This window comes from Aquarana catesbeiana, linkage group LG10, assembly GCF_042186555.1.
Source record: "Aquarana catesbeiana isolate 2022-GZ linkage group LG10, ASM4218655v1, whole genome shotgun sequence".
NCBI classification, from domain to species: Eukaryota; Metazoa; Chordata; class Amphibia; order Anura; family Ranidae; genus Aquarana; species Aquarana catesbeiana.
In genome coordinates, this window is record NC_133333.1 from 111,188,305 (window position 1) to 111,214,509 (window position 26,205).

The 26,205-nt window shown below is 43.0% G+C and overlaps 1 protein-coding gene across 1 annotated transcript in view; it reads left to right on the forward strand.

Annotated features, from left to right (window-relative positions):
• The first annotated feature begins 266 nt into the window (after positions 1–266).
• DIXDC1 (DIX domain containing 1) overlaps positions 267–26,205 on the forward strand; it is a 275,645-nt gene continuing 249,706 nt past the window's right edge. Inside the window, exons 1-2 of the mRNA XM_073602439.1 lie at positions 267–418; positions 10,094–10,177. Of these exons, the coding sequence (XP_073458540.1) occupies positions 10,139–10,177 (39 nt within the window). The 5' untranslated portion in view covers positions 267–418; positions 10,094–10,138. The remainder of the gene's footprint in view (positions 419–10,093; positions 10,178–26,205) is intronic.

Genomic DNA, 26,205 nt, shown 5'->3' on the forward strand with positions numbered 1-26,205 from the left:
AGGAGAGTTTAGGTGAGAGATGTGTAATCACGTGACCAGCCTGAGGCAACAAGAGAGCGCCAGGACACATAAACAACTTTCAGTCCACCCATCACTCAGGGCACCAAGCACTTTCTCTCTGCCAATCAAACTGCAGCCAGAGAGCCCGCCTCTCCCCAGTCCTGACCAACCACAGTCTGATGCAGAGAAAATTGAACCCCGTGCTTGGTAGCTGGTATTATGTGATAGGGCGACATGTGCACGGCGAGTCCGCCCCTCCCCTACCCAGTGTGTGCGTTGCTATAGTAACAGCAGCACGCTGGAGCCGTGTAGAACGGGATGGGAGTCTTGCGACACTTTGGCTGAGTGTAGTGAGGAGTGTAGTGAGGTGACACCGGGGACAACTTCTGCTTTTATGTCACATTGGTGAGGCTGAAGGGTAAGTCTACTTCTACCAGTGTGCTGACTCCATGACCTTTGTATGTTATGTGCTGTGTGTGCATGGATGGTGTGATCAGTCCTCTGGATCTGTGAGGTGATTTGTGTCTTCCATACTAGGTGTTTAGATTGTGTGCGTCCAATCCTGGCAGAAAAAATGGCGCTATGAGAGGCGTTTGGCGTTTTTTTTCCCCTTATCTCTTTATCGCAGTTATATGATCGCCTCTGTGATGGTGGCCAATCATAGAACTGCGATAGAGGCATAAGAACGCTAAACGCCTCTCATAGCGCCGAGCTCGCACGCAAACGCAATGCATACGTAAGTTGCGCCCGCATATGTAAACGCCATTCAGTGTAAAAATAAAATGAAGAAGAAAAAAAATGTTTTAAAGCGCCCCATCCCGCCGAGCTCGCGCGCAGAAGCCAGCGCATACGTAAGTTTCACCTGCATATCGCAGTTCTATGATCGCCTCTGTGATGGTGGCCAATTAAAGAACTGCGATAGAGGCATAAGAACGCTAAATGCCTCTCGTAGCGCCATTTTTTCTGCCAGGATTGGACGCACACAGAATAAAGACCTGGTATGGAAGACACAAATCACCTCACAGATCCGGAGGACTGATCACACCATCCTGCATACCATCCACGGCGCACATCAGGCATCCAGATCGCCATTTTAAGAGTACCGCTTAGGCTGCGATCACAGCTGGGCATTCCTAGAACTAGCGATAAAGCCACAGAAGAAGCACAGTTTGTCGCGTGTTTCAGAAATGCGTTGCAAATGTGTGTCACACTTGCGGTGCCATTAATTGTTAGCATCTGGTAGCAGGCGTAATACAAATCCACCAGAAAAGTGCTGTGAAAAAACGTGTGTCTGCCGTGCGTATGGCAGCCTATTCAAGTGAATGCGCTGTCCTATGCATGACGAGTGGAAACGCTCCAAAAAAGCAAAAAACAAAAAAAAATGCACGTGGGAACGTGAGAACTACACAGATGTATATGAGCGCAAATGTATTCCAGTAGCCAGAATAAAAGAATATTCTGGCCAGTAGAATGAATTTAGCTCCACTTCACACCGTCACATCGCATGTGAATCACACTGCATTTCTGTGCAAATCCCATGCGATTTAAGCCTATCATTTTGTATGGCTCAAATCGCATCACATCTGTACAAAAAATGCAGGCCACTTTTTTTTTTTTTTTGCTGCAATGGAATTGGATCGCATTTGTGTCCAAGCCCATGCAATCCAATTCAGACAAACGCACTGCGTTTTGTGACCTGCTTTTGGGGTGTCGATAACTTTTAATTGACACCCACAGCAGATCGCATCAACACAGTATGAATGCGAGGCAGGAAACACTGTGATTCCTGTGCGTTTCCTGCATTGCATCAGTGTGAACTGGCCCTGAGGGCTTATTGTGCCGCCCTCCGCGCAGAGCCGCTGACAGGTGCGTCTGCATCCATCTCAGTGCCGCGTGCAGGCAGCCCATAGAAGTGGATACTTCTCAGCACAGAGGCTCTGCGTTCAGATCTCTGCACCGCTCCTACCTGCATGTCAGACTTTGACATGTGATTGCGTCCATGCCAGCGCTGCGTGTGCATCCACTCCTATGGGCTTCCTGCACTCAGCTCTGGGATGGACACTCACACATCTGCCAGCGGCTCTGCACATCAGTCTGTGCCCTGAATGAGCCCTTAATCTCAATGCTATGCGCACGTAGATGTGTGTACATGCATGACATTATTGGAATTTTTTCTGCCAAGTTATGGTAGACAAAATCAAGCATATTTGGAACATAAATTCATACGCCTCTGTACATGAGGCTTTAGGCGTCTTTAATATCGGAGTACAAAATGCCACGTTATATAATGACCTGAAAAAAGGTGCATTATTGTCTATGGAACAATACACACAACTGTGAAAGGATCAGTAATACAGCGATAAAGGCAGAGCCATGAAAAAAAAAAAAATAGAACATTTTACATTAGAGGGCAGTAATTTACATGCATACGTGTGTATATGTGTGTATATGTACACTACCATGCAAAAGTTTTAGGCAGGTGTGACAAAATGCTGTAAAATAACCCCTTCCCGCCCACCGCCTCCCAGCTCTTTAAGAGTTCTAAAAGTTGGGGGGCGGGCATTCAGGTCATGTGACCGCTGTGATTGGCTGCCACACCGGTGACATGATCGGAAAGCTCCTGATCATTAGTATGCATCGGGAGCTTTCCGGTACCCACCGGCTACCGTGCTGGGAGTGCACAGGAGGTTCTCTCATCATGGTAAGTGGTTTACACAGAGTCGCATATATGTGGCCGCTTGGTGTTAAGGCCCACACGCCAAGAGCCTGGATATATGTGTGCAGCTGGCGTGAAGAGGTTAAAGGAGAAGTAAGGTCAAAGCTATTTTGGCTATACTCCTCCTGAGGATCACCAATTTTCAGACAATAGCAGGCTAAAGTCCGCTGTTGGCTAATGTCACTGAGCCAGTCCAGGCTCTGGAGAGATCCTAACTTTAAAGTTGGGATACACCCAGATGTCTATACTGGCAGCTGGTCCAACCTCCCAGCGAGCCACTGGGAGACTGAGCCAGCCGCTCCCACTCCCCACACAGCCCGGCGCTCCAGTGAGTGCTGGAGGGGCAGAGCAGAGAGCCAGTGACTAACCGTCACTCTCCTCTCTAAAGACCGAGAACTGAGTGATCAGCTGTCTTTGATCGCTCAGTTCTCAGTCTTTGTGGCGGCGGGGGACAGATGCTGTATCCACCCAGCTGAGTATGATTTTTTTTTTTGTTTTTTTACATCCCAAACTTTTTTAAAGTGATTGTAAAAGTTTGTTTTAAAGAAAAATAGCAAACATGTCATACTTACCTTGCCCCGATCCTCCTTTTCTGGGGTGCCTCTGCGGGACTCCTGGCTTCTCCTCCGCATCTGGTGCCCCCCACGGAGAGCGGCATTCCGCAGGGGCACTCGTGCGGGTGCACTCAAGAGACCCGCTGCCGCGTCCATTGACACAGACAGCAGGATTCGGCCCCGCCCCCTGGCACCCATGACTGGTTTTTATTGACAGCAGCGGGAACCAATGACTCCTGCTGCTATCAATCTATCCAATGAGGACCTGAGACAGCAGCTGGAACTGCTGGGCTCGTTCTTGTTGTTGGAAAGATCGGGTTCAGGTAAGTAAAAGGGGGGCTCTGGGGGGTGCTGCACCACAAAAGGTTTTTCACTCTAATGCATAAATTGCATTACGGTGAAAAACCTCAAGACTTTGCAACTCCTTTAGGATAGCTTTCAGAAATAGAAGGGTTAATAGTTTAACATAATGGAAAGTAAATGAACAGAAGGGAAATTGAAATCAAATCAATATTTGATATGACCACTCTTTGCCTTCAAAGCAGCATTGATTCTTCTTTCACACGGTTTTTGAAGAAACTCAGCAGGTAGGTTGTTTCAAACAGAACTAACCACCAATCTTCTGTGGATGTAGACTGCCTCAAATCCTTCTGTCTCTTCATGTAATCCCAGACAGACACAGTGATGTTGGGATCAGGACTCTGTGGGGGCCAAACCATCACTTCCAGGACTCCTTGTTCTTCTTTAGCCCCAGTTCACACTACGGTGACTTGTCATGTGACAAAGTCGCATGACAAGTCGCGCCCAATTAACGGCAATGGAACATTTTTCTAGTCAAGTCGTTCCGACTTAGAAAAAGGTTCCTGCACTACTTTGGGGGCGACTTCATCATGACTTGCATTGACTTCTGTTAAAGAAGTCGTATGCAAGCCACGATGAAGTCATGCATAGGTGTCGGCTTCAAAGTCGTGGAAAATTGAAACCGCGATTTACACTTACACTGAAGATAGTTCTTAAAGCAGTGCCCCGCCCACCGCTGCAAAAATGAAAAGCCAGCAGCTGCACATACTGCAGCTGCTGACTTTTAATAATCGGACACTTACCTGTTCTGGAGTCCAGCGATGTCGGCACCGCAGCTGATGTTTCCATCAGCTGTTGGGTGCTGCCGCCTCCATTGCGAGTAAGGGAACCCAGCAGTGTAGCCTTTCGGCTTCACGCCGGGAACCCTACTGCGCATGCGCGAGGCTTCGCTTCTCTCGCCTACTTGCCCGGCGACAGGGCAAGTAGGTGAGAGGGAGGGAGGGAGGAGGAGATAACCCTAGCCGTGACGTCAATACCCATGGCTGAGGCGCCAGGAAGTGGGGAAAGCATACCTGTGAAAGACAGGTATGCTTCCCCCCCCCCCGAAAGGTGACAAATGTGGCACCAGAGGGGGGGAGGAGTACAATGAGCGGAAGTTCCACTTTTGGGTATGTTGGATACCTGGTCTCCTGTGCAGTGGTTTTATCTTCCGCCACCTACATCACAACAAGACACAGTAGTGACACAGGGAGCAGTGGATGGAGCTACACTGCACACAGGGCAACAATGCAATGAAATCTTGTTTTTGTATTTAATATATAAACCTGATTAACCCCTTCCCACCTAAGGGTAAAACAAATGTTAATGCCTAAGCACAATTTTGCAACTTTGACATATGTTAGTAAAACTGTACATATGATCATAACTACTTTGTGGATCCAGGTGGATTATACCTTGTTTTTTCAGGACAAATTGGGCTCTCTTTTGTTGGTAATGGATATTTCTTGATTTTTTTTTTTTTTTTTATTATCAAAGGAAAACTGGCCCAAAATAGTAAAAAAAGCATTTTTTTTTAAGTTTAGCTGTATATTAATTGCTATCATCATAATTTACCAAGGAACAACCCAAAATCAATTCTCCTGCTCCTGACGATCGCTGTGATAGCACATATGTGCATGTTATTAGTTGTTTGTACTCATAGTACAACCCAGAAACAATGGTGCGCATTCTGCATTTTTGTATCCTGCCTTAAACACACTGACACTGATACTAACTGACACTGAAACAAATTAACAAAACATTTTTTTTTTAATTCTACCTAAAATATGCTGACCATGAACTTTGACCTCGACCTTGACCCTGGCAAGCCTTAATCTGGTAATTTTTTTTTTTTTTTAATTTTTATTTTTTTTTACACACTTTTGGTTTGTTTACGTTTTCCTCTCCTGCAAGAAGAGGAAGATACAATGTATCTTTCTATTCATTCAGAAGAGGACGTAAACGCAGGGGCGGCCTCACAGTGACTGGTCACTGTGATAGCCAATCAGAGGCTATCACAGCGATTAAGTGACTTGAAACTGAGAGTCCCAAGTCCTGATCGTTAGCACGAGACCTGGAGCTTTCGATGAGAGTGTGCAGCACGATCCAAGCTGTCACAGACAGTTCTAAGCCTTGTACTAACATTCAGGAGTTGGGAGGGCCAACTCGCGATCATGTGGCCGCTGTGACAGCCTGTGATTGCATATCACCATGATCAGTACATGTACAACCCACTGCTGTACTTTTCCAATCCATGAATGGAGAAAAAAATACATTGTATTTTTTTTTTTTTTTTGATAGAGGAAAATGTAAAAAAAAAGTCTGTTTAAAAAAACAAATAAAAAAATAAAATAAAGATAAAAACTATATCAGGGGTGTACATAGAGGGGTCGCAGGGGTCCCAATTGCTTCGCAGCCCCATGCTCCAGGGGGGCCAGTGCTTCCAACTGTACACCTAGACAGGAGGGGCGTCGGGGCAGTATATAGAGGAACCGATCCCCTCCATTTCCCTGCAGCCTTTCAGTGGTTCATTTTCTCTACTCCACCCCCCACTGCCCCTCCTATCCACCTCCTGCTGTGATCGGACTCATGTACTCTCTCCTTGCCCGCTTCATCTCCCGCAGCGCTGCCAGGTCCCCGCTCCCTTCCCCCGCCAGCTACTGCGAGGGATGCCTTCAGGATGGAGAGGGGAAGGGGCCAGTAAATGTGTTAGAGTCAGTGATCCACACCGATCAGTTTGTGAATGAATGGGAAGCCCTGTACAGAGCTATTCCTGTCCATTCATTCTGTGCAGCTGAGGCTGCAGAGATGGAGATTAGAGTGGAAATACATGCAAAAACTAAAATCCCTTCATCTATAGACACCACGGATCTAACACTAGCCTCTCTATCGTTGTAAAGAAAAAATTAGTATACATACCTTTTTGGAAGCCGATCTGACCCGCTCTGACCGGATCTCCAGCGGCAGAAGCTCTGCAGAAGACACGACCGACAACGGCTGTGAAATGAATAGGAAGTGACGTCACCAATAGAGTTACTATGGGGCGTCCGTTGTCGTCCGTCTCCTCTTCACTCTACAGTGAAGCCGTGGTTGACAGCTCAGCGTGGTATCTGGTTGGAGTGGGTCAGATCAGCTTCCAGAAAGGTATGTATACTAATTGTTTCTCTACAGGGATGGATCCGTGGTGTCTATAGATGCAGGGATTTTAGTTTTGCATGGACTTCCACTTTAAGGGCTGTGCCCTCTATCTCCTTTCTCTGTCTCAAAGGTGAAACATCAGAGATCTGTTTAAAGTAGTGATTTTTCTCCAAAGCCCCCCAACAGGGCTCCTAAAAAATTAGAAAAATAAAAGTGTAAAATAAATAAATACAATAAAATAGTAAAAATAAGTAAAAAAAAACAAAAAAAAAACTACTGACACCAGGTGGACCTTCCTGGGTCGCAAAGGTCGCACTTGCGATCAGGCCCTGGTGTTCCGCGGAGGTTAGGGGACCCTTAATGGTTATGGTTCTTCTTTTCTGAAGGTTCTAGTTATGCCTCTGAACTCTATATCAGGGTTTGATTAGATGAGGGTCAAAGGTCAGGGTCAGCATATGTTAGGTAAAATTTAAAAAAAAAAAAGCCATATTTTTTTTTGGTGTCAATTAGTGTTAGTGTGTAATAGATAAGATAAAAAAACAAAATGCACGCTATTGTTTCTGGGCCCCACTGCAGTTACAAACAACAAATAATTTACACATGTGTGGTATCACTGCAAAAATCAGGAGTAGGTGAATGTATTCTGAGTTGTTCTTGGGTGGTAGATATCAGGCGATATCCATTAACATTTATCACCATTTTGTCCTGATAAAACAAGGTATAATTCTCCTGGATAGTCGTTGCAAAGATATGTAGAGTTTTAGGCTCGGTTCACACTGGTGCGATGCGGGAAACCCTTTGAATACAGTGCGGATCGCACCTGACACGCAGACAGTTCACACTGCCCACTGCGAAACCGCTGCGGGTGTCAATACAAAATTAATGTGTGAACACCCATGCGATCTGATTTTGATGCAGACAAAAAAAAAAGGGTCCTGCACGAGTTTGGTCCAAATGCGATGCAAATTCAGACAAACAGTTTGTATGGCTGAATTCACATCGCACAGACATCACATGTGATCTGCACAGCAATGCATGGTGTGAACCGAGCCTTACTAATAAATGCCAAAGTTTCAAAATAAAAATATATTTTTGTTTACCAAAAAATGATCCTGTTAAAATGCATTAATTTACCAACTTCATTTTGAATTCCAAATTTGAAAAGTTAATTGAAGCTAATTTAGCTTTTTTATAATGAAGTGAACTTGCTGCCCTTTTGGAGTTGAAAAGAAAAAGTTCATTTGAAACAGCAAAGACTTTTATGAAGAAGACAAGCGACATGGTGAAATGCTGAAACCGTTCATTCATTGCTGCATGCTGCATTTTTTTTTTGTATTTCGTGACCCGTTCGTTTGAACCTTAACCTCTTTCACATGGCTTTGAATAAAAGGGATGCCAGCAGGAGAGGTAGGGGGTCAGACATGTTCACTTAGAGACAGCTTTACCACTAAATCCCCAAAATAAAGTTATATTTGTGTGTATGATAGAAGGAAGCCATATATATGAAAAATCAAAATCCTGCTTATACTATGTTAAATCTTGTTCCATGACTTAACATATTATTGGGTTTATATGGTTACTGGTGCCAAACCAAAAAGTATTTTACGTTTCCCAAAATTATTGCAACAACGTCCACTACATGGGTATCCATTTCCAGATAGCATGTTGAGCTCCTTTTTACATGTTTACCAGACTAATCGTAAAGTGCAGCTAAAAGTGGAACTAAACAATATTCTTCCCCAAATATAATCCATACACATCTACTACTTAATGGCCCTGTGAGCTGTTTTTCATAACCACTTGAAAACCAGGCCTTTTCTGGCACTTTTTGTTGACAATATCAAATCAGTATTTTTTTGCTAGAAAATTTCTTATAGCCCCCAAACATTATATATATATATTTTTTAGCAGAGACCCTAGGGAATAAAATGGTGATTGCAATGTTTTATGACCCACTGTATTTGCGCAGATCAAAAAAAAATTTGAATCTTTTACGTAAAGCAGAGTTCCAGCCACAAACATTTCGTTTTTTAAAAGTCAGCGGCGCTTTGTGAATGGCCAGCTTGTTTTCTGGGACACACACAGGTCCCAGAAGACAGTGGGGGGGCTCGCTGCTCAAGAGGACATGACATCCTACGCCACGGCCCAGCTGGAACGGAAGTACACTTAGTACTTCAAAAAAGGTGGGTGTTTTTTAACAGCCAAAACAGGGTTGTTTAAATGGGAATACTGTGCTGCAAGCGCTAGACTTGTGGTCGCGGCCCCCCATTCACTTGAATAGGTCATGTTTGGTTGCGGTAATGCCTGCTGAATGCGTCGGGGTATCGTTTTTGCTGCAACTGCAAAATAAAGCATTGCAACTGCAGGATTCATCCAGCACTTCATCTGGGTGCCGTGTATATTTAAGGTGGGCTATCGGGGGTAATAAAATCGCAGCTCAACTGCCCATTTTTACCATCCCTGACTGCAAGTATCAATGAACCCTAAATGTAAATATGAACATGTATAAAATGTATTTTTCAATGTTCCTGATTTGTTTACTTTAAACCCCTTCCCTTTAAGCCCTCATGCACACAGGCTGTTAAAAAAACGTTATGAAAACGCCAGTATCTTTGCAGTGATTTTTTTTAACTTTTTTCAGCGTTTTTCAGCTTTTTTGCAATAGCGTTTTTCCGCGTTAGCGTTTTTGAGCGTTTTTTTTTTCAAATTTTTTTTTTTTTTTTTTTTTTCAATGGATCAAAAACGCTAAAAAACGTTGGTGAATGACGTTTTTCAGCGTTTTTCAGCGTTTTTCAGCGTTAGAGCGTTTTTACAGCTGAAAAACGTCTCTCAGAACCCACTGGTCCTGGGTTTTTTTTACAGCTTAAAAACGCCTATGCCACTTGCAGCTCAAAAACGCCTAGGTGGGCATGAAGCCATAGACTAACATAGACAGGCCTTTTTAAGCTGCAAAAAAGCTCAAAAAAGCAGCTGTAAAAACGTCCGTGTGCATGAGGACTTATGTAGATCTATTACATAGCTTTGCTTTCTCTACAACTCTCAGACACAAAAAAAAAACTGAACAAAGGAAGGGAGTAGTTTACATCTATTTTCTACTTTTAAATAGTTAAATAGTATACTTATTTACAAAAGTATACTGCATAAATGTATCATTATATTTTATAGGTTGTAACTTTAATATCCTAGTAGCTTTACAGGTCCTTTAAACATAAAAGTGCTCATTGTAAGGCTGATGAAGTTAAATCCAAAGCTTTATTATTAGTTCCCACCCGCAATAACAAGCTCTAGGTGTACCTGCTACCCTACATTGTGTGACTTATGTGTGTGTGCTCTCATTATTTCTCAGGACCATTTATGAATGTGCAGCCCAGCTCGCTAAGTACCGGTAATAATGACAACACCAGCTCAGAACTGCCCTCACCCGTCATCTGTAAGTACCTCCTGTACCTATTGTCATTAAGAAGATGTTGTTTTTAATTTTCAGCTCCATGCAGACAACTTAAGCTGGCCGTAGATGAATCCGTTTTTTTTGACCAGCCAGAAGACTGATCAAAGAAACAGAATAAGTTCTGTCATCCACACAAGCAAAGTGGATGGGGGAATCATCCGGGACATAGCACAGCCATCCACTGCCCACTGCAGTACACTAATCGCAGTCGTTCACTCGCTCAGCACCTCCTCCATTTAGAAAAAGCCTATTCTTTTTAGAGATTGCAAGGCATTCTGTGATTGAAGTAGGTGTGGATGAATTTTACAATCTCCTCTCTTCCAAGCACAGAACACCTTGTATTTTGTGAAAAGAATTCAGGGCTTTTTTTGAATGGAGAACGTGCCAAAAATGTGCCCCATAGTTATCAATGTGCTGCACCCAACTTACAGGTCTTAGCAGCGGACGTTCTGTGCTGACAGGAGACTGTAACATGAATAACAGTGTGAGGTTTATCAAATGTTGCAGCTTTAATACTAACTGGGACTGGTAGTACCCGATTATCTATTGACAGAGTGTAGTGGTAGTACAGAGTGAACAAAGTGAATTGGGAATTGAGTGAATGAAGTACAAGAGGGAGGAGGGAAGGGTTGGAGTTGAAGAAAACACCTTCAACTGAGAGGGACCCACAACGTGTCCAAGGGAGATCATTGTTCAGGGCACGCTCAGGCAAGGTACAATGTAATTGAAGAATCGGCGTGAGTGAGAGCTTTCAAATCAGTAAGACGTCTATGTGAAATGTGGGTGGCATGTAGGCATCGATTCATGGGGTCCAGATTCTGCCAAATTTGGTAATGTTAGTGAATTTTTTTTTTAATAATAATAAAAAAAATGTTTTATTACACACCTTTTCATTCTTTGTGAAATATTTACATCTACAGTTACACAGAGGTTATACAGATAAAAAGAAGTCCAAGAATACTGTATATGCAAGTATGGTCTTAAGATCCTTTCTCCTACAACGAAAGTGCCAAGACCCAAATGCTTGTTTGTTGAAGATAGACCATAATATGGTCATATTATTTTTCTCAGTTTAACAGATTATGTTGAGTTAATTTGGCTAAGAGCCTATCGGTTAATTTTGGAATCACTTGGAGAACTGTACTTTTGAATCTGAAAACCTATTATAAGATATAATATATGTAAAATGAAGGAATGTTTTATGTTCTCTCCACAGAATTACTTATTTTCTATTGTCTTTGTTTGGTAATATACAGCTAATTGGCTGATAATGATCAAAAATTCAATGTATGCAGACATTATATGGCATTTACGGTACTTTGTCTTCTGCACAATGTAGACATTTGATTAAACATTTTCATTTCATGCCTGTTTGGAGCATGAGATATTTATGTATATTAATAGCACATATATATGTATATATATATATATATATATATATATATATATATATATATATATATATATATATTATTATACAGGATTTATATAGCGCCAACAGTTTGCGCAGCGCTTTACAACATGAGGACAGACAGTACACTTACAATACAAATCAATACAGGAGGGATCAGAGGGCCCTGCTCGTGTATATGTATATATATATATATATATATATATATATATATTATATAACCCATTAGATGATGTTCGACCAAGACAAAAGTCGTTTTTATGTAATGTCATTTTTTTTAAGAATAACAATAAATTATCCCAAGCTTCATATAGAAAGTCAGTCGCAGCACTGACTTGGGACGTTGTTTAACATCTCCTGAACTTTTTAACTTGACAGCTAGAAACCGTCATCTAAAAACGTCAGTTTAGTCGCATTTACATGCCACTTTTTTTTTTTTCTTTTTTTTGTTAAAATGAAAAGCGACTGTAAACGAAACGCTGCTAAACGCAAAGTTACCACGTTTAGCAGCGTTTACAAGCTGTTACAGGCATTTGGTGTTTCAAATGCTTCTGAACATCCGTCTGAACCCATTTTTCTGCGTTCCAAAAATTGCTTCTAAACTCAACTGCCTAGAAACGACTATAAACGACCCTTAGTACATGTACAGATAAGATAACATAGAGGAGAGTTCAGGGGCAGCTGAAAAAAATGCCCAACTACTCCTAAACGTCCGTTTACCAGCAGCAGCGTACATGAGGCCTAAGACTTGAAAACGGCTATCCATGCTGACATGTATACAAGCAAATAGCCATTTCTGAACAGGTTGGCAAAAAGTTTCACAAGCCATAAAGAAGGGGGGAGGGGATTCTAAGACTTCTCAAATGTGTTGTAACACTTTATGAAGTTTTTGAACAAATAAAGGACAAATATATAATTATCTTGGTTCTAGACCTTTTGTATGTGGCTCTTCTACATCTTGACATGCCCAAAGGTTCCATTTTGAATATTTATTTGCATGCTTATGCTAGCAAAAAGTAACTTTTGGGTATAATAAAGGCATTCTCTTTTACATTATATTAGGGCCCTTTCACACCGAACACAGTGGTATTCAGTTGGCTTCAGTTAGATGCATTTTGGACTGCACTCCAACTGCATAGACAGTCCAAAATCCAGGCTATCCTATGGGCATAGTTCACACCATTGCAGCACAGAAAAGTACGGCATGCTGCATTTTTCCGTACTGCAAACGTGCAAAAATGCATGCAAATGCACTGCAACGCATCACAGTGCACATAGAAGTGACCTCACAGAACAAATGCAGATAGAAAAACGTGCGTCAACTGCTTGTACGATGCATGTCATATACATGCATAAGTACAAGGAAAAAACTTGCAGTTACTTGTAGTTTCTGGTGTGAAAGGGGCCTTCAATTTTTTCCTGATTGTACAATACACAAGCTTCTTAGCCTTCACAAGTAGGTTAAATGCAGGTATCATGAAGTGATTGGACACTGGCAAAAAAAAGCTCCTGTTATTGCACCTTTGAGGGTTATTTGGGGACAGCTTGGGGTTAACACTGCACTGGCGCCATTTTCTGCCCAGGTGGCCACAATTCTGGAGGGCGCTGGTGGTGGCACTATTGCACTGTTGTATATTAACACTGTGGCACTCTATGATGCATATGCAGCCTTGTGGTGACAGCAAATTCCAAGCCTGTGGGGTGCACTGCGCGGCCTCACTTTGAAAGAGGCTCCTACACATGTGCAGACTTAATCTCCCTATTTTTGTGCTAGGTGCTGACCTTGACACATCCCTCTGTGTATGAAGCATGGGTCAGCGGTGATGCTTATACTCTGGGAGGCAGCCTATATGTGATATACAGAGGCATTCTCCTCCTCACTCCATTACAGTGGGGAGCATGGGTACTCCTTCTGGACACCATTTGGTGGGCATGGCAGGTGAGAGAGGTAAGGGTCCCATGGATCTCATTAGCTCAGTCTACAGCTTCATGGGGTATGGATGTCCATGGACTAGGTGCCTTATCTTTTGATAGCTACCCCTTTTCTGATTCCTTGCCCTCCTCTGGTTATTCTGCTGGGTCACATATCATGTCTTCTCCCTTTCTTTTCAGAAAATAATTTTTTGCCACAATGCCTGAGTTCATGGGCAGAATTTCAGACCTTATTGAAGCCATGAGCAACAAAAGTCACACTTGGGCCACTACTGGTTTCCCTCCAGATTTAGTCTATAACTTTACTTTTTAACCTGACGAGTCTCCAGAGGAGGAGGATGTACTGTAGAAGAGGAGAATCTCTTGGCCTTAGAGGCCTCAGATTGGGAGGACACATCTAGTGCTGCAGTCTCCCCTAAGTTGAAGGAAACCATTTCCATGTTCATAGAGACAGTATGTTCTTGCTTTGCTATGGCCTGAATCTGTGAACTCCTGGTGTCCATTATGGGATCTCTAAAATTCCCTAAACCAGCTAAGACTTTTCTGGTTCACTAACTTATTCAACCTGTCCAGTATGGGGACTGACTTTACACGGAAAAGCTGTCCTCTCCTCCAAAGCAATTTGCTCAACTGTATCCTATTGGGGAAAGCTTTTTAAGTAAGTGGGCACTTCCTTTGGTGGATTCTGTTATTTCCTGTCTTTAATAAGACCCTCCCAACCCCCGTGGAGAATAATCCAATGTTCAAGAGTCCAGCAGACAAGAGATTAGTAGCCCCCATTAAAGTATTTTCTTTCCTGGCTGGTCCAATTCAAGGTCCAAATCAGGGCCAAGGCTTCTTCCCAGTGACAGAGAAGTGTCCCCCCACCTTTCCCAGGGCTACAAGCTGGAACACTGCCTCCCACTTCAACCTCCTAAACGTACCCCATTCCCCATCTCAACGGGTGAATCTAATGGTTTAGTGCAACATCTTTTGTCTTGGGGTCCTGGCAGTGGAACGCTTTCAAGGGTTTTGTTTGAACCTCTTTATGGTCCCGAAGCCCAATGGGGAAGTCTGTTCAATTCTGGCGTTCAAGATTTTCAATATCTTACTACGGATACAGAAGTTTTGCATGGAAAATGCAGGGTTGGTCATTGGCTCCCTTCTTAAAATAAATAGAACAAGACCTAGTGCAGAGCCATGTGTTATACCACTAATTACAAGCACACTCTGATATCTATTCTTTAGCCGACCTAACGGTTAAGTTCTAGCTAGTACAACTGTTTTGGAACAGTATCAAATGCTTTGCTGAAAATTAGGAAAAGGCTATGTCCATAGCACCACTCTGGTCCAAAATATTTGTGATGTAGTCAAAAATTACAATCAGATTAATCTGACATAATCTACCCTCAGTAAAGCCATGCTGTTTTGGGGACAGTAAGTTGTGTGTTTTTAAATGATTATTGATCCTTCCTTTTAGGAGTAATTCTGTTCATTTTTCTACTACACAAGGTAATTCCACTGGCCTGTAGTTGCCAGCTTCTTCCTTACTATCCTTTCTGTGGATAGGTACAATATTAGCTGTTTGCCAGCCATAAGGAACATCAGTAATGTTGCAACTTTACTACTTCTCCTAAATGGAAAGCGTTCCATCAAGATGTTGAATTTATAAGAAAAGTATGGCCGAAGTTTTTCTGGGTATACTTCTCTTCTGGATCATAGAAGTGCACTTACGTGCACCCAGAATTATGTGACCCAGAATCAGCCGACAGTGGGATTCACCCAGATGCCTGACTGGTGGCTGTCTCAGCCTCTCAGCGTGCCACTGAGAGTCCGAACCAGCCCCTCCTGCCCCCTCACCTGTGGAGGGGCAGAGCAGAGAGCAGTGACTGACAGTCACTGCTCTCTGCAAAGAGTAGACCAAAAACTGAGTGATCGGCGGTCATAAGATTGCTCGCTTCTTGGGCTTAGAGCCGGTAGGGAACAGCTGCAGCCTCAGTCTGAGGCTACAGCAGGTAGTCTTGTAGTGTTTTTTTTCCTTTTTTTACTATTCCCACACTTCTTGAGGCAGACTGTCAGGTAGAGTAGGTACACGGGGGAGTTTTTTAGTTCCTCATAATTGCAATTCTGCACAATCAAACCAAGAGAAGACCATACATTGCACAGTTTACAGGCAGTCCCTGAGTTACGAACACCCGAGTTAAGAACGACTCCTACTTACGAATGGCCTCAATGCTGGCCGCTTGTGCTCCACGCTGGTCCTGGATACCTCCGAGCAGCTATCTTGCAGCGCCGGACACATCCCACACTGCAGTACAACATGTACTGCATGGCCAGAAGAGCCCCAGATAACATAACTGCATGCGCAGAAGCGCCCGGAACATCCCACATCCATGCACAGGCGGAAGTTACACTTACAAATGCAGTGTTCTGACTTCCGACACACAAATTCCACTTACGTACAAACCTACAGTCCTTATTGTGTTTGTAACTCGGGGATTGCATTGTATTTGTTGAGTTTACTTTCTACTTATTTCACGTATTTTGGCGACAGGCATATTTATAGCTGTAATGATCCTCTGAAAATACACAGTAATTTAAATAGAGAAGAGCAGCAGGCAAAGGAACGTGATTAGAAGATTCAAGTTTTTACTAAGTGGATATATTCTCCCTGATCCCTTTGATCTTTAGTGCTGCTATGCCTGGTACACCACAGCTAAACCCAGAGTATCGTGTTAGTGTATGTGCTGGGTCGCTGTAATCTAATTTAGGCATTACATTCAGCCTTTCAGCTGTATTAGAATGTTGTTGTTTTTTTGTCTTATGTCGGCAGCACAACATATTTAAAGGCCAACACTATTTAAAACTGATATTTTACTTTTGGATGGGCATTGCTGGTTATATTATTGCCCCAAGCTTCTTATAATCATTTGGAAAGTGCATTGACCAGATTTTCCCCTAACATTGTGTTTTTCTGCCCACTCCCACAGGGATTCTGATCGAAAGTTGGCCCATTGACCAGGCTGCATTCATACTTTTTTCACACCACTACCCAGCCAAGTAATAAGCCTATACCTAGACACTTATTAGTTTCCCAGACTTCTGTGAATTCATTTTGTCTGTTTTACTATAACCATAAGAGTAAAGCCTGACTCCAGGCAAAAGTTCTTTTTTAGTTTTGGATAAGGGGGGTGGGTGCTGGTGTCAACTGGACAGGAAGATCCAGATAGTAATAAAGAAACATTGCTGGAAATCCTAATCCCTCCTTAGGCTACTAAAATGTGTTGCTATTGGTGGGATTTCCCTTTACTTCCTGCCCTGACAAGAAGTGATGGAGATCTTCCTAGTACAGACAGACATGATGAGAAAAACCTGACAGAGGTTCTAACCCTTCCCTTCTGGACCAAAATGAATGAATCCATTTTTGCTGGAGTTAGTATTTAAAGAGATACTTTTGCCTTGCCCGCGTAGGGCAAATGAACAATGTATTTTCAAAGGAGTCCCCTGCGCCATCTTATACTTTTCTTGTCAGCATTCCCCTGCTCCTTCCTCCGTTGCAGCCCATGACAATACACAGTGATTCCATGCTCATCGCTTCCCCTAGCATCTGACTCTAGTCAGGAATTTTAATGCTGCCAAAGCAAAGGAAAGAGCAAGCGAGAAGATCTGGCAAGGTAAGTAAATGGCCTCTTTAAAATTCACCACAGGACACTCATAGGCAAATAAACTAGATAATGATTTTCTATATCCCAGGCAACCAGTAATAAATTATCCACATAAAAATCCCCAATTCCACCCACCAGCTCCTGTGTTAGAAATTCAAGTGATGATGTCATGCTTCATTAATAGATTTTCAGTGGCAAATTTGTTTAGGATTTGTAGGAAAGGAGAAAGACACAAGCTATTGTGGTTGATTTACTAAAACTTGAGAGTGCAAAACCTTGTGCAGTTCTGCATAGGAACCAGTTTCCATGATTTTGGGTCAAAGTTTAAAGTGGATGTAAATCCACTGCTCACCATGTATCAACTAATGGCACAGTATCAATGTATACATATATATGCAATTCTCCTGCATGCATCCCTACCTTGCAAATGTCACTCCCGAAAAACAACGGAATCAGTGGGCGGGGCCAATGTTCCAGTGCTCGGTGGGCAGAGTCATGATGTCACAAGACTCCCCACCCACTTCTACACTCCCCTTGGTCAGGCAGCGTCACGAGGATGAACCTCGCGTCTGGGGAGTGAAAAGAAGCAGAGCGCGTTTCGGGCAGAAGCAGAACGCGCTCATTGCCCTCCTGTCACTTCTACGCATGTTGTATACACTCGGTGCTGGCCCCAGTAGAGTCTCTTTGCTCTCATGCTCGTGCATGAGATAAGGAAATTGGATGTCAGTCACTGCAGTGGGGGAAGTGGCAACACAAATTCATCTGTGTGTTTTTTATCATAGTAAAAAAAGATAAGAGGATTGCTCAGAGCTGGATTAACTCTTTGTGGCAAGACTGGGCACAGATGACTTGACATCCTCTACTCTACCAGATAGTAGTCTTCATTAAAAAAAAAAAATCGGGTTTACATCCACTTTAACCACCTCAATACAGGACATTTACACCCCCTTCCTGCCCAGACCAATTTTCAGCTTTCAGCGCTCTCACACTTTGAATGACAATTACTCAGTCATGCAACACTGTACCCATATGAAATTTGCGTCTTTTTTTCACACAAATAGAGCTTTCGTTTGGTGGTATTTAATCACTAGTGGGTTTTTTATTTTTTGTGCTATAAATAAAAAAAGACTGTACATTTTGTGAAAAAATGCCTTTTTCTTTGTTTTTGTCATAAAATTTGCAAAATTAGTAATTTTTCTTCATAAATTAATGGCCAAAATTTATACTGCTACATATTTTTGTTAAAAATAACCAAAATTAGTGTATATTATTTGGTCTTTGTGAAAGTTATAGAGTCTACGAACTATGGTGGCAATCACTGAAAATTGATCACATCTGATCAGGCCTTCAGTACATCAGGTGAATCTCATTTTTTGAGACACTGAGGCTGGGTTCACACTGGTCCGACAAACGCTCCGACATTGGGAGCTCATGTCGCATGACGTGTGAAATTCAATGTTTCTCTATGGGAGCCGTCCTAACTGGTCCAACACAAGTTGTTCCGACTTTAGAAATGCTCCTTGTACTACTTTGGTCCGACTTTGATCCTACTTCAGCCCATTGACCATCATTGAAGTCGGATCAAAGTCGGATCGCCGTCTCGCATGATCCGACTTTGGCATGCGACTTGCGCTTAAGGGAGAACTCTGCGCCAAATTTTTAATAAAAAACCGGCATGGGTTCCCCCTCCAAGAGCATACCAGGCCCTTGGGTCTGGTATGGATCTTAAGGGGAACCCCCTACGCCGAAAAAACTGCGTGGGGGTCCGCCCCAGATCCATACCAGACCCTTATCCGAGCCCAGATCCTGCCCCCCCCCACCCTATATGAATGAGTGGGGTACATCATACCCCTACCCATTCACCTAGGAAAAAAAAGTGTCAATAAAAAAAACACTCGACAGGTTTTTAAAGTCATTTATTAGGCAGCTCTGGGGGTCTTCTTTCGACTTCGGGGGTCTCTTCCTTCTTCTCTGCGGTCTCTTCCTTCTTCTCTGCACTCTCTGGCTTCTTCTCCGCGCTCTCTGGTTCTTCTCCTGCTCTCCAGTATCTTCTGCCGGGCTCCTCAGCTATCTTCTACTCTTTTGCCGGCTCTTTTGCTAGCGGTGGCCCGGTCTTCTGCGCTGTCTTCTTCCCTCTTCTATTCTTCCGATGTTGACACGATGCTCTCTCCCACTGTAATGCGGTATGCGCGGTCCGCAATGACTTATATAGGGATGGGGCGTGGTCACTGGGTGATGTCACCCGGTGACCCCGCCCCTTATTACATCACAGTCCTATCATGCCCCAGGACTGTGACATAATAAGGGGCGGGGTCACCAATGTACCCCATACTCATCCACATAGGGTGGGGGTCGGGATCTGGGGGCCCCCTTATTAATTTCCCATGATGCTCAACTACACTGTAGAGTGCAAGAGCATCATGGGAAATGTAGTTCCAAAACATCTGGGGTGCCAAGGTTCGCCATCACTGATCTAGGGGATTCAGTCCATAGGTATTCATCCACAAATTATATATCAGTTTTTGGAGATGTTGGCCTCTAAAATGCATATAGTCCAAACACAAGAACAAGCAGGGTGCTGGATTCAGATTTTTCTAAAGCACCCAAAACATTAATTCGTTTTTTTAATTCAACGAGTGGGTTAAATGGAAAAAAAAGACCCGATTCTCCCATCTACACCCTCAATGTGGATGGGGAAATCCTTCCCGCTGAGTTATTGTATTCTGATAGCGGGGAGACTTCCCTGTCACGCACATTAATGTGGGACAGTGTTGGACAACAGTGCTAATTCTCTGTGCATAAGTTTTTATTAATCATTCCAGTATATTTTTTTGTCTACCAGATTTTCTATAATAAGGAGTTTTTCTTGAACTTCATTGACCTGAATGTGTATATCTGCAAATGGATTAGTTTAATCCTGTTCTGTGCACTCCCATATAATTATTTTAGATTCCAATACTAATATTTAGATGTGGTAAGCTAAGTTCTGTAAGATTTAAATTACAAAAGGGTAAGATAACAAAGTCAAAGTTTGTACTAGCCTGGGATATGCTTGTATGGTCAGTAGTACCTGGCGGTTATGTGAATAATATTTATGTGTGAACGGGGACATTGCAGTACATGACCACTGACAGAATCTGTATCTAAATCTCTCTGTGTTTTATTTTTCTATTCTCTTAAAAAAAAACACCTCACAGAACCTCATGCAGGGCAAAGCAACAATGTTCCTGCAAAGGGCATCTCTCGACCCTCATAAAGTCATCTTGTCTGGACCCTCTTGGCACTCTTTCCTCCATTGTAGCTGGTGCTGAAATCATTGGCATTGGCGAACATTGGGAGTAGCGACATCATTTCTCATATGACCCAGTGATTGGTAGCTAGGCCCGAGCACTGTCTCTGTAAGGAAGGTCACATACTGCTCTATACATAGAACCACCGAGTACTACCAAGCTAAAATGTAGAAAGTATTGGTAGGAGAGTTCTGGCAAGGTAAGTATAAAGGAGTCGAGAGATGTCCATTACACAGACATTTTCACTTTGCACCTCATGGACAAGAATACAATCACCATCTGGCAATATTTGTAGGAGCAAAAACCTGTGGTAATAATCATAGTGAGTTCACTTTTCCATACAGTGCATATTATATGCATGCAGCCTTTAGTGAATAAAGAAGAAAAGTTATTAACATAACACACAGGAATTAAAGAATTGCATGTGTTATCCTTTGTTAAATTAACGCTGGTAAAAAAATAAAGATCCCAGTGCTCACTGTAGTGGTGGGGATGAAGAGGGAGGTTTGGTGTGCTGGTAATATTCCTTCACTCAGCTTTGAGCCCACCCTGGTCTGCTTACCTTCCCCATAACCTCTGACATACTGTATACCTTGTGCTGCCTCCTGGTATGGCCTCACACATTCAGAACTGTGAGCTGCCACTGTGTGTCTGAGATCCAAATATCCAAGGTACCTACAGTATGCCTGAAATCCAAATATCCAAGGTACCTACAGTATGTGTCTGAGATCCAATATATCCAAGGTACCTGGAGTATGTGTCTGAGAACCAGTATATCCAAGGTACCTACAGTATGTGTCTGAGATCCAATATATCCAAGGTACCTAAAGTATGTGTTTGAGATCCAGTATATCCAAGGTACCTACAGTATGTATCTGAGATCCAAGTGCCACTGGTATTATGCCCATGGACCCTCCTTGTCACCTCTCCCATCACCAGGGCTGCCAACTGCCAGTAAATTTACTGGCAGTTTGTAAAAATCTGTGATTTGTTTACAACTGCCAGTAAATATCAGGGGCTGATCAATTCATGCTGTGTTGACTTTTTAAATGTAAATCAAGCAAATCACTTTGTTGTAGGTATTGTCAGTGTTTCCATATCATATTTATACTGTTCAAATATTCACTGTGTTCATTTTCAATAGGAGTTCTGTAATTTCTCAGGTTGGCAGAAAAAAAATGTGCCCCGCCAGTAAATTTTCCATGTTTTGTCAGTAAAAAATGCTGCGGGAGGTTGGCAACCCTGCCCATCACACCAGCTTCATATGCGTCTCCTGTGTCACTGTCAGTCAACACAGCCTCCTTTAGAATCAAGTATAGCAATAAAACCTTACAGGTGTTATAATCCTTCTTCAATTCAAGCCAAACCAATATAAGTTTTGCATTCAGTCCCCCCCCCCCCCCCCAGACTGACAATGCTGCTGTCTGCTGTGCCCCCTGTGCTCATTCCTCCAGAGTTCTATCTTCCTAATACAGGAGGTGTGTTACTGGCCAGATCACCAGGTGAAAAAAAAGGGAAAAAAGCCAAAGTAAAGAAAACGAATACAGCCATCACATCTAACGATTGGTGAGCTGCAATACTGTATAATAGGGTTACACCGATACTAATATCGGTATCGGTGCTGCTACTGAGCATTTGCATGAGTACTTGTACTTGCCCTGATGCTTGACCTGATACCTAGGCAGCCTCAGACATGATCGGTGTGGCGGTGGGGGAGTTACAAGGACCAATCTCCCTGTATAGCTTTTCTGACAGCCGCTTGTAACTCCCCCCACCGCTGCACCAATCACCCCAGACTGTCCCCTGTGTCCTCTGGGTCCCCCTCTGTGTGCTCCCCGGGTCTCTGTGTCCTCCTCCGGGTCCTGATCCATGTCATCCTCCGGGTCCCCCTGTGTCCTCTCCAATGCCTTCCCTGGGTCCCTTATGTCTTGGATCTGTTAGGATGGAGAGCAGAGAAAGGAGCCGGTAGATGTCATTTACCGGCTCCTTCCTTTTCTTAATGTACCAGAGTCAGTGATCTCTGACCCTGCCCTTTCATAACTGAGCATTGTAAACTTTGTTTACAATGCTTCAGTTCATGAATGGAGAGGAGCCTCGGTCTCCTGTCCGTTCATCATCAGTGCAGCCGAGGCTACAGAGAAAGGGACTGGGGAATCTGTGTCCTCAGTCCCTTTCCCTGTCTCAAAGTAGAGCTATCAGGGGTCTGTTTAGACCCCTGATATCTCACCAAAGCGCCCCCCCCAAACAGAGCTAATAATAATATAAAAAAATAGAATAAAAAATTGTATTAAATATTTAAAAGTTAAATTGTAAAAATAAATATATAAAATAAAACACTGACAAGTCTTTTAATAATAAAAAAAAATTGTAAAAAATAAAATAAAAACTACTGACACAGGCCACGCCTCATCAGTGCCACCTATCAGTGTACATCAGTGATGCATATTAGTGCCACTATCACATGACATTAACAAAATGGTATTGGTAATCGGTATTGGCGAGTTCTTGAAAAAAGTATCGGTACTTGTACTCGGTCTTAAAAAAGTGGTATTGGTGCAACCCTAATGTATAGTACATTTTTGGTTTGGGGTTTACAACCGCTTGAACTTTTTTTTTTCTGAAGGTGAAAACCCTATTTAAAGATCAGCAGCCTTCCATACTTTTTGATACTGATATGAGGCATACAATCAGCCAACTCATCACATATTACACTATGGAATAATATTTGTGTTTTTTGTATTTTGTAACACTGTGTCGTGTCCTTGCTGGTGTTTATTCACTTGTTACAAGTGCCACAACAGCAGAACTGAGTCATCTGGTTCCACAGGCCTTGTCTGTGTACAAATACGGTTCACCAATGTCAAGTTACTTTCGTTTTGGCATATAGTATCTTCTCTGTTGTATTTGTAACATTGTAAAATGATTTTGTGGAATGTTTTGATGTAGAGTGTACCTAAGTTAAAGTGGGGTTCCACCCAAAAAAAAAAAATACATGACAAATCCTAAAAAAAAATACAAAAAAACATTTGGATATTTTTTTTTTTTTTACTTACCTCTAAATGCCTGTTGCTAGGTGGTCCCTCGTAGTCTGCCTCTTCCAGTGCCTGGGCTGGTGACATCACTTCCCCCTCGGCACAGGAAGGGCTCAGCTCTGCTCCCTCCCTCCTGTCAATCATCTGGGACCCATTACAGGTCCCAGGTGACTGAGCGGCCAATCACGGCGCGCGGCGCCGCTCACGCACGCGCAGTGGGTGCCAGGCTGTGAAGCCACAGCCCGGCGCCCACAGTTGCAATGCCGGCGCCGCTGAACGGAGGGGGAGACGAGCGGGGCTTCGATCCCCCGCATCGCTGGACCCTGGGACAGGTAAGTGTCCAATTAAAAGTCAGCAGCTGCAGTATTTGTAGCTGCTGACTTTTATTTATTTATTTTTTTTTTTAATGGACCTCGGGTGGAACTCCTCTTTAAGTGCTCACTGCCCTCTCAGGACTGTCATGGCATACCTAAATGATTTAATTATATGTATTATCCCATATACATCTGTTTTAAAAACAAGTAAATGTGAATATATTTTTAAATATTGAATGTAATATTTCCTGGTCTGGAAACAAACATAAATAAAGGCATGTCAAATAAAAAAAGGAAAAAGTATTCAGTGTTGATTACATGTATTAACCCCATACAGTTACCAGAATACAATTGTTCCCTATAGTGATCATTTAGGCACAAAACATTTTATTGTAAAATTAATCAATAGGCCTACCAGCAACTATAGCTGGCCATACTTTGATCATTTTGTTTTCGATAAGCCGTTTGGCTGATTAAAAAATACTGCACAAATTCCCCCAGTCACACATACGAGGTGGCTGTGGGAATCTTCCACACTGAGCTATTGTATTTTGCCAGAGGGACTACTCTGAGGTCAGAATACACTGATCAGTGCTGCAGTCAACTGGCTGCATGCACCGATTGAACAAAAATTTACCAGCAGTCCCAAGTAGGGATCAACTGATTATCGGTGGGGCCGATCATCGGCAGCCGATATTCACTTTTTTGAAGTATCGTATCAGGGCTTTCTTGTAACAACAACTGATGGGGCTCAGCAGCCGCTCGGCTGTGACTACAAGCAGCGGGAGGGGACATCCCCCCTCCTGCCGCCTTCTGCAGCTCGCCCGGGCTTTCTCGTCCCACCAGGAGGCCCGAGCAACCAGCCGACATGTCCGTCGGCTGGCCGAAGACCCAAACAAAGCCAATGCTTCGGTCGGGCCTCAGATCTAGTAACCCGGAAGTGATGTCATGACATCACTTCCCGGATTACTGGCATCTTAAAGTATAAAAATGATAAAGTATTCAAAAACTCAGATCTTGACGTTTTGAATACTTAATAGTGCAGTGGAGGGGTTTGGGTGTTTGGGGACATCCAATCCCTCCATAAAGAGTACCCGTCACTGCCTATTACTGTCACAAGGGATGTTTACATTGCTTGTGACAGGAACAACAGTGATTAAAAAAAAAAAAAAAGTGTTTAAATTATTTTTTTTAAATGTACAGAATATCGGCAGACAATATCGGCCATCGGCTTGAGAGGTGGCCGAAATATCGGTATCGTATCGGCACCGAAAAAACGATAGTCCCAAGACTGTTCGATCCCTCAAAAAGCGTCCTTTGACCCTGGACATCAGGTGGACTACACCATGCAACGGCCATCCATCCTGGGAGTGAGGAAACCGAGGCACATCGTGCATGTCAGACTGTCAGAGCAGTTCCCCATCCAGCAGTGCAGTGATCCAGACTCTGTGTCTTCAGTGGCTCATCCATTCAGCTGCGCATGTTTGGGACAGTGCTGTTACTACAGGCTCACCCCCCCCCCCTTGTGTTTACATGTGTGTTTCTCATGCACTGTTGTGAGTTTACATCTTTTAATCCTTTTTTATTAAAATTGGTTGGAACTTACTACACTAGAGTGGTTGCGCTGTCTCCCCTTACCCCTCATTTGTTTTAATGATGTAGTCCCTTCTCCTTTTTGACAGCGTCACCCCTAGTCTGTTAGTTTTTCTTGTCTAGTTATCACGCTACCCGCTCATTAGCCCCCCATTTTTCCATTGGTTTTTAACATTGTTGATGGCAGGTTATGTTGACATGGTTTATTCACGTACAATAACATCATCTGTGTTTTAATCGATTTTGAGTGGTTAAGCGATGGTAGCCAAGCGCCTCCTCTGGCGTAAGGCATTTTTTTTCTTTAGCTTTGGACTTTGACTAGGTCCCTTGTGTTGTGGTGCATTACCTCATGCATGTTCACTTGTGTTGTGTTTGTAGTCTATTAATTTTGAATGAGCTTCTGATTCACCCTAGGTTCACACCTATGCGTTTTTTAGTGCATTTTGCAGTTTACATAAACGTACTACAGACCATTTAACATGGTTTTCTATGGTACACGTTCACATCTATGTGTTTTGCAGCCCATGCGTTTTTGGAAAGGGTCGGGGACTTTTTTCCCACATTTTGCGTGTAATAGACTTCAATGGAATCGCACTAAAAATGTAAGTGTTGTGTTTGTGATGCGATTTTTGATGTGTTTTGTCTTTTGTAGTTTTTATGTTTTCGTTTAAACACTGTATATAACTGGTTGCTAAGGCGTGGGCCGGGAAGCTGGCCGATGTGTCCTTAACGACCGATGAGTCATCAGCTGTCAGCAGGCTTTTTAATAAAGGACTTGTTAAAGATTCCAGATT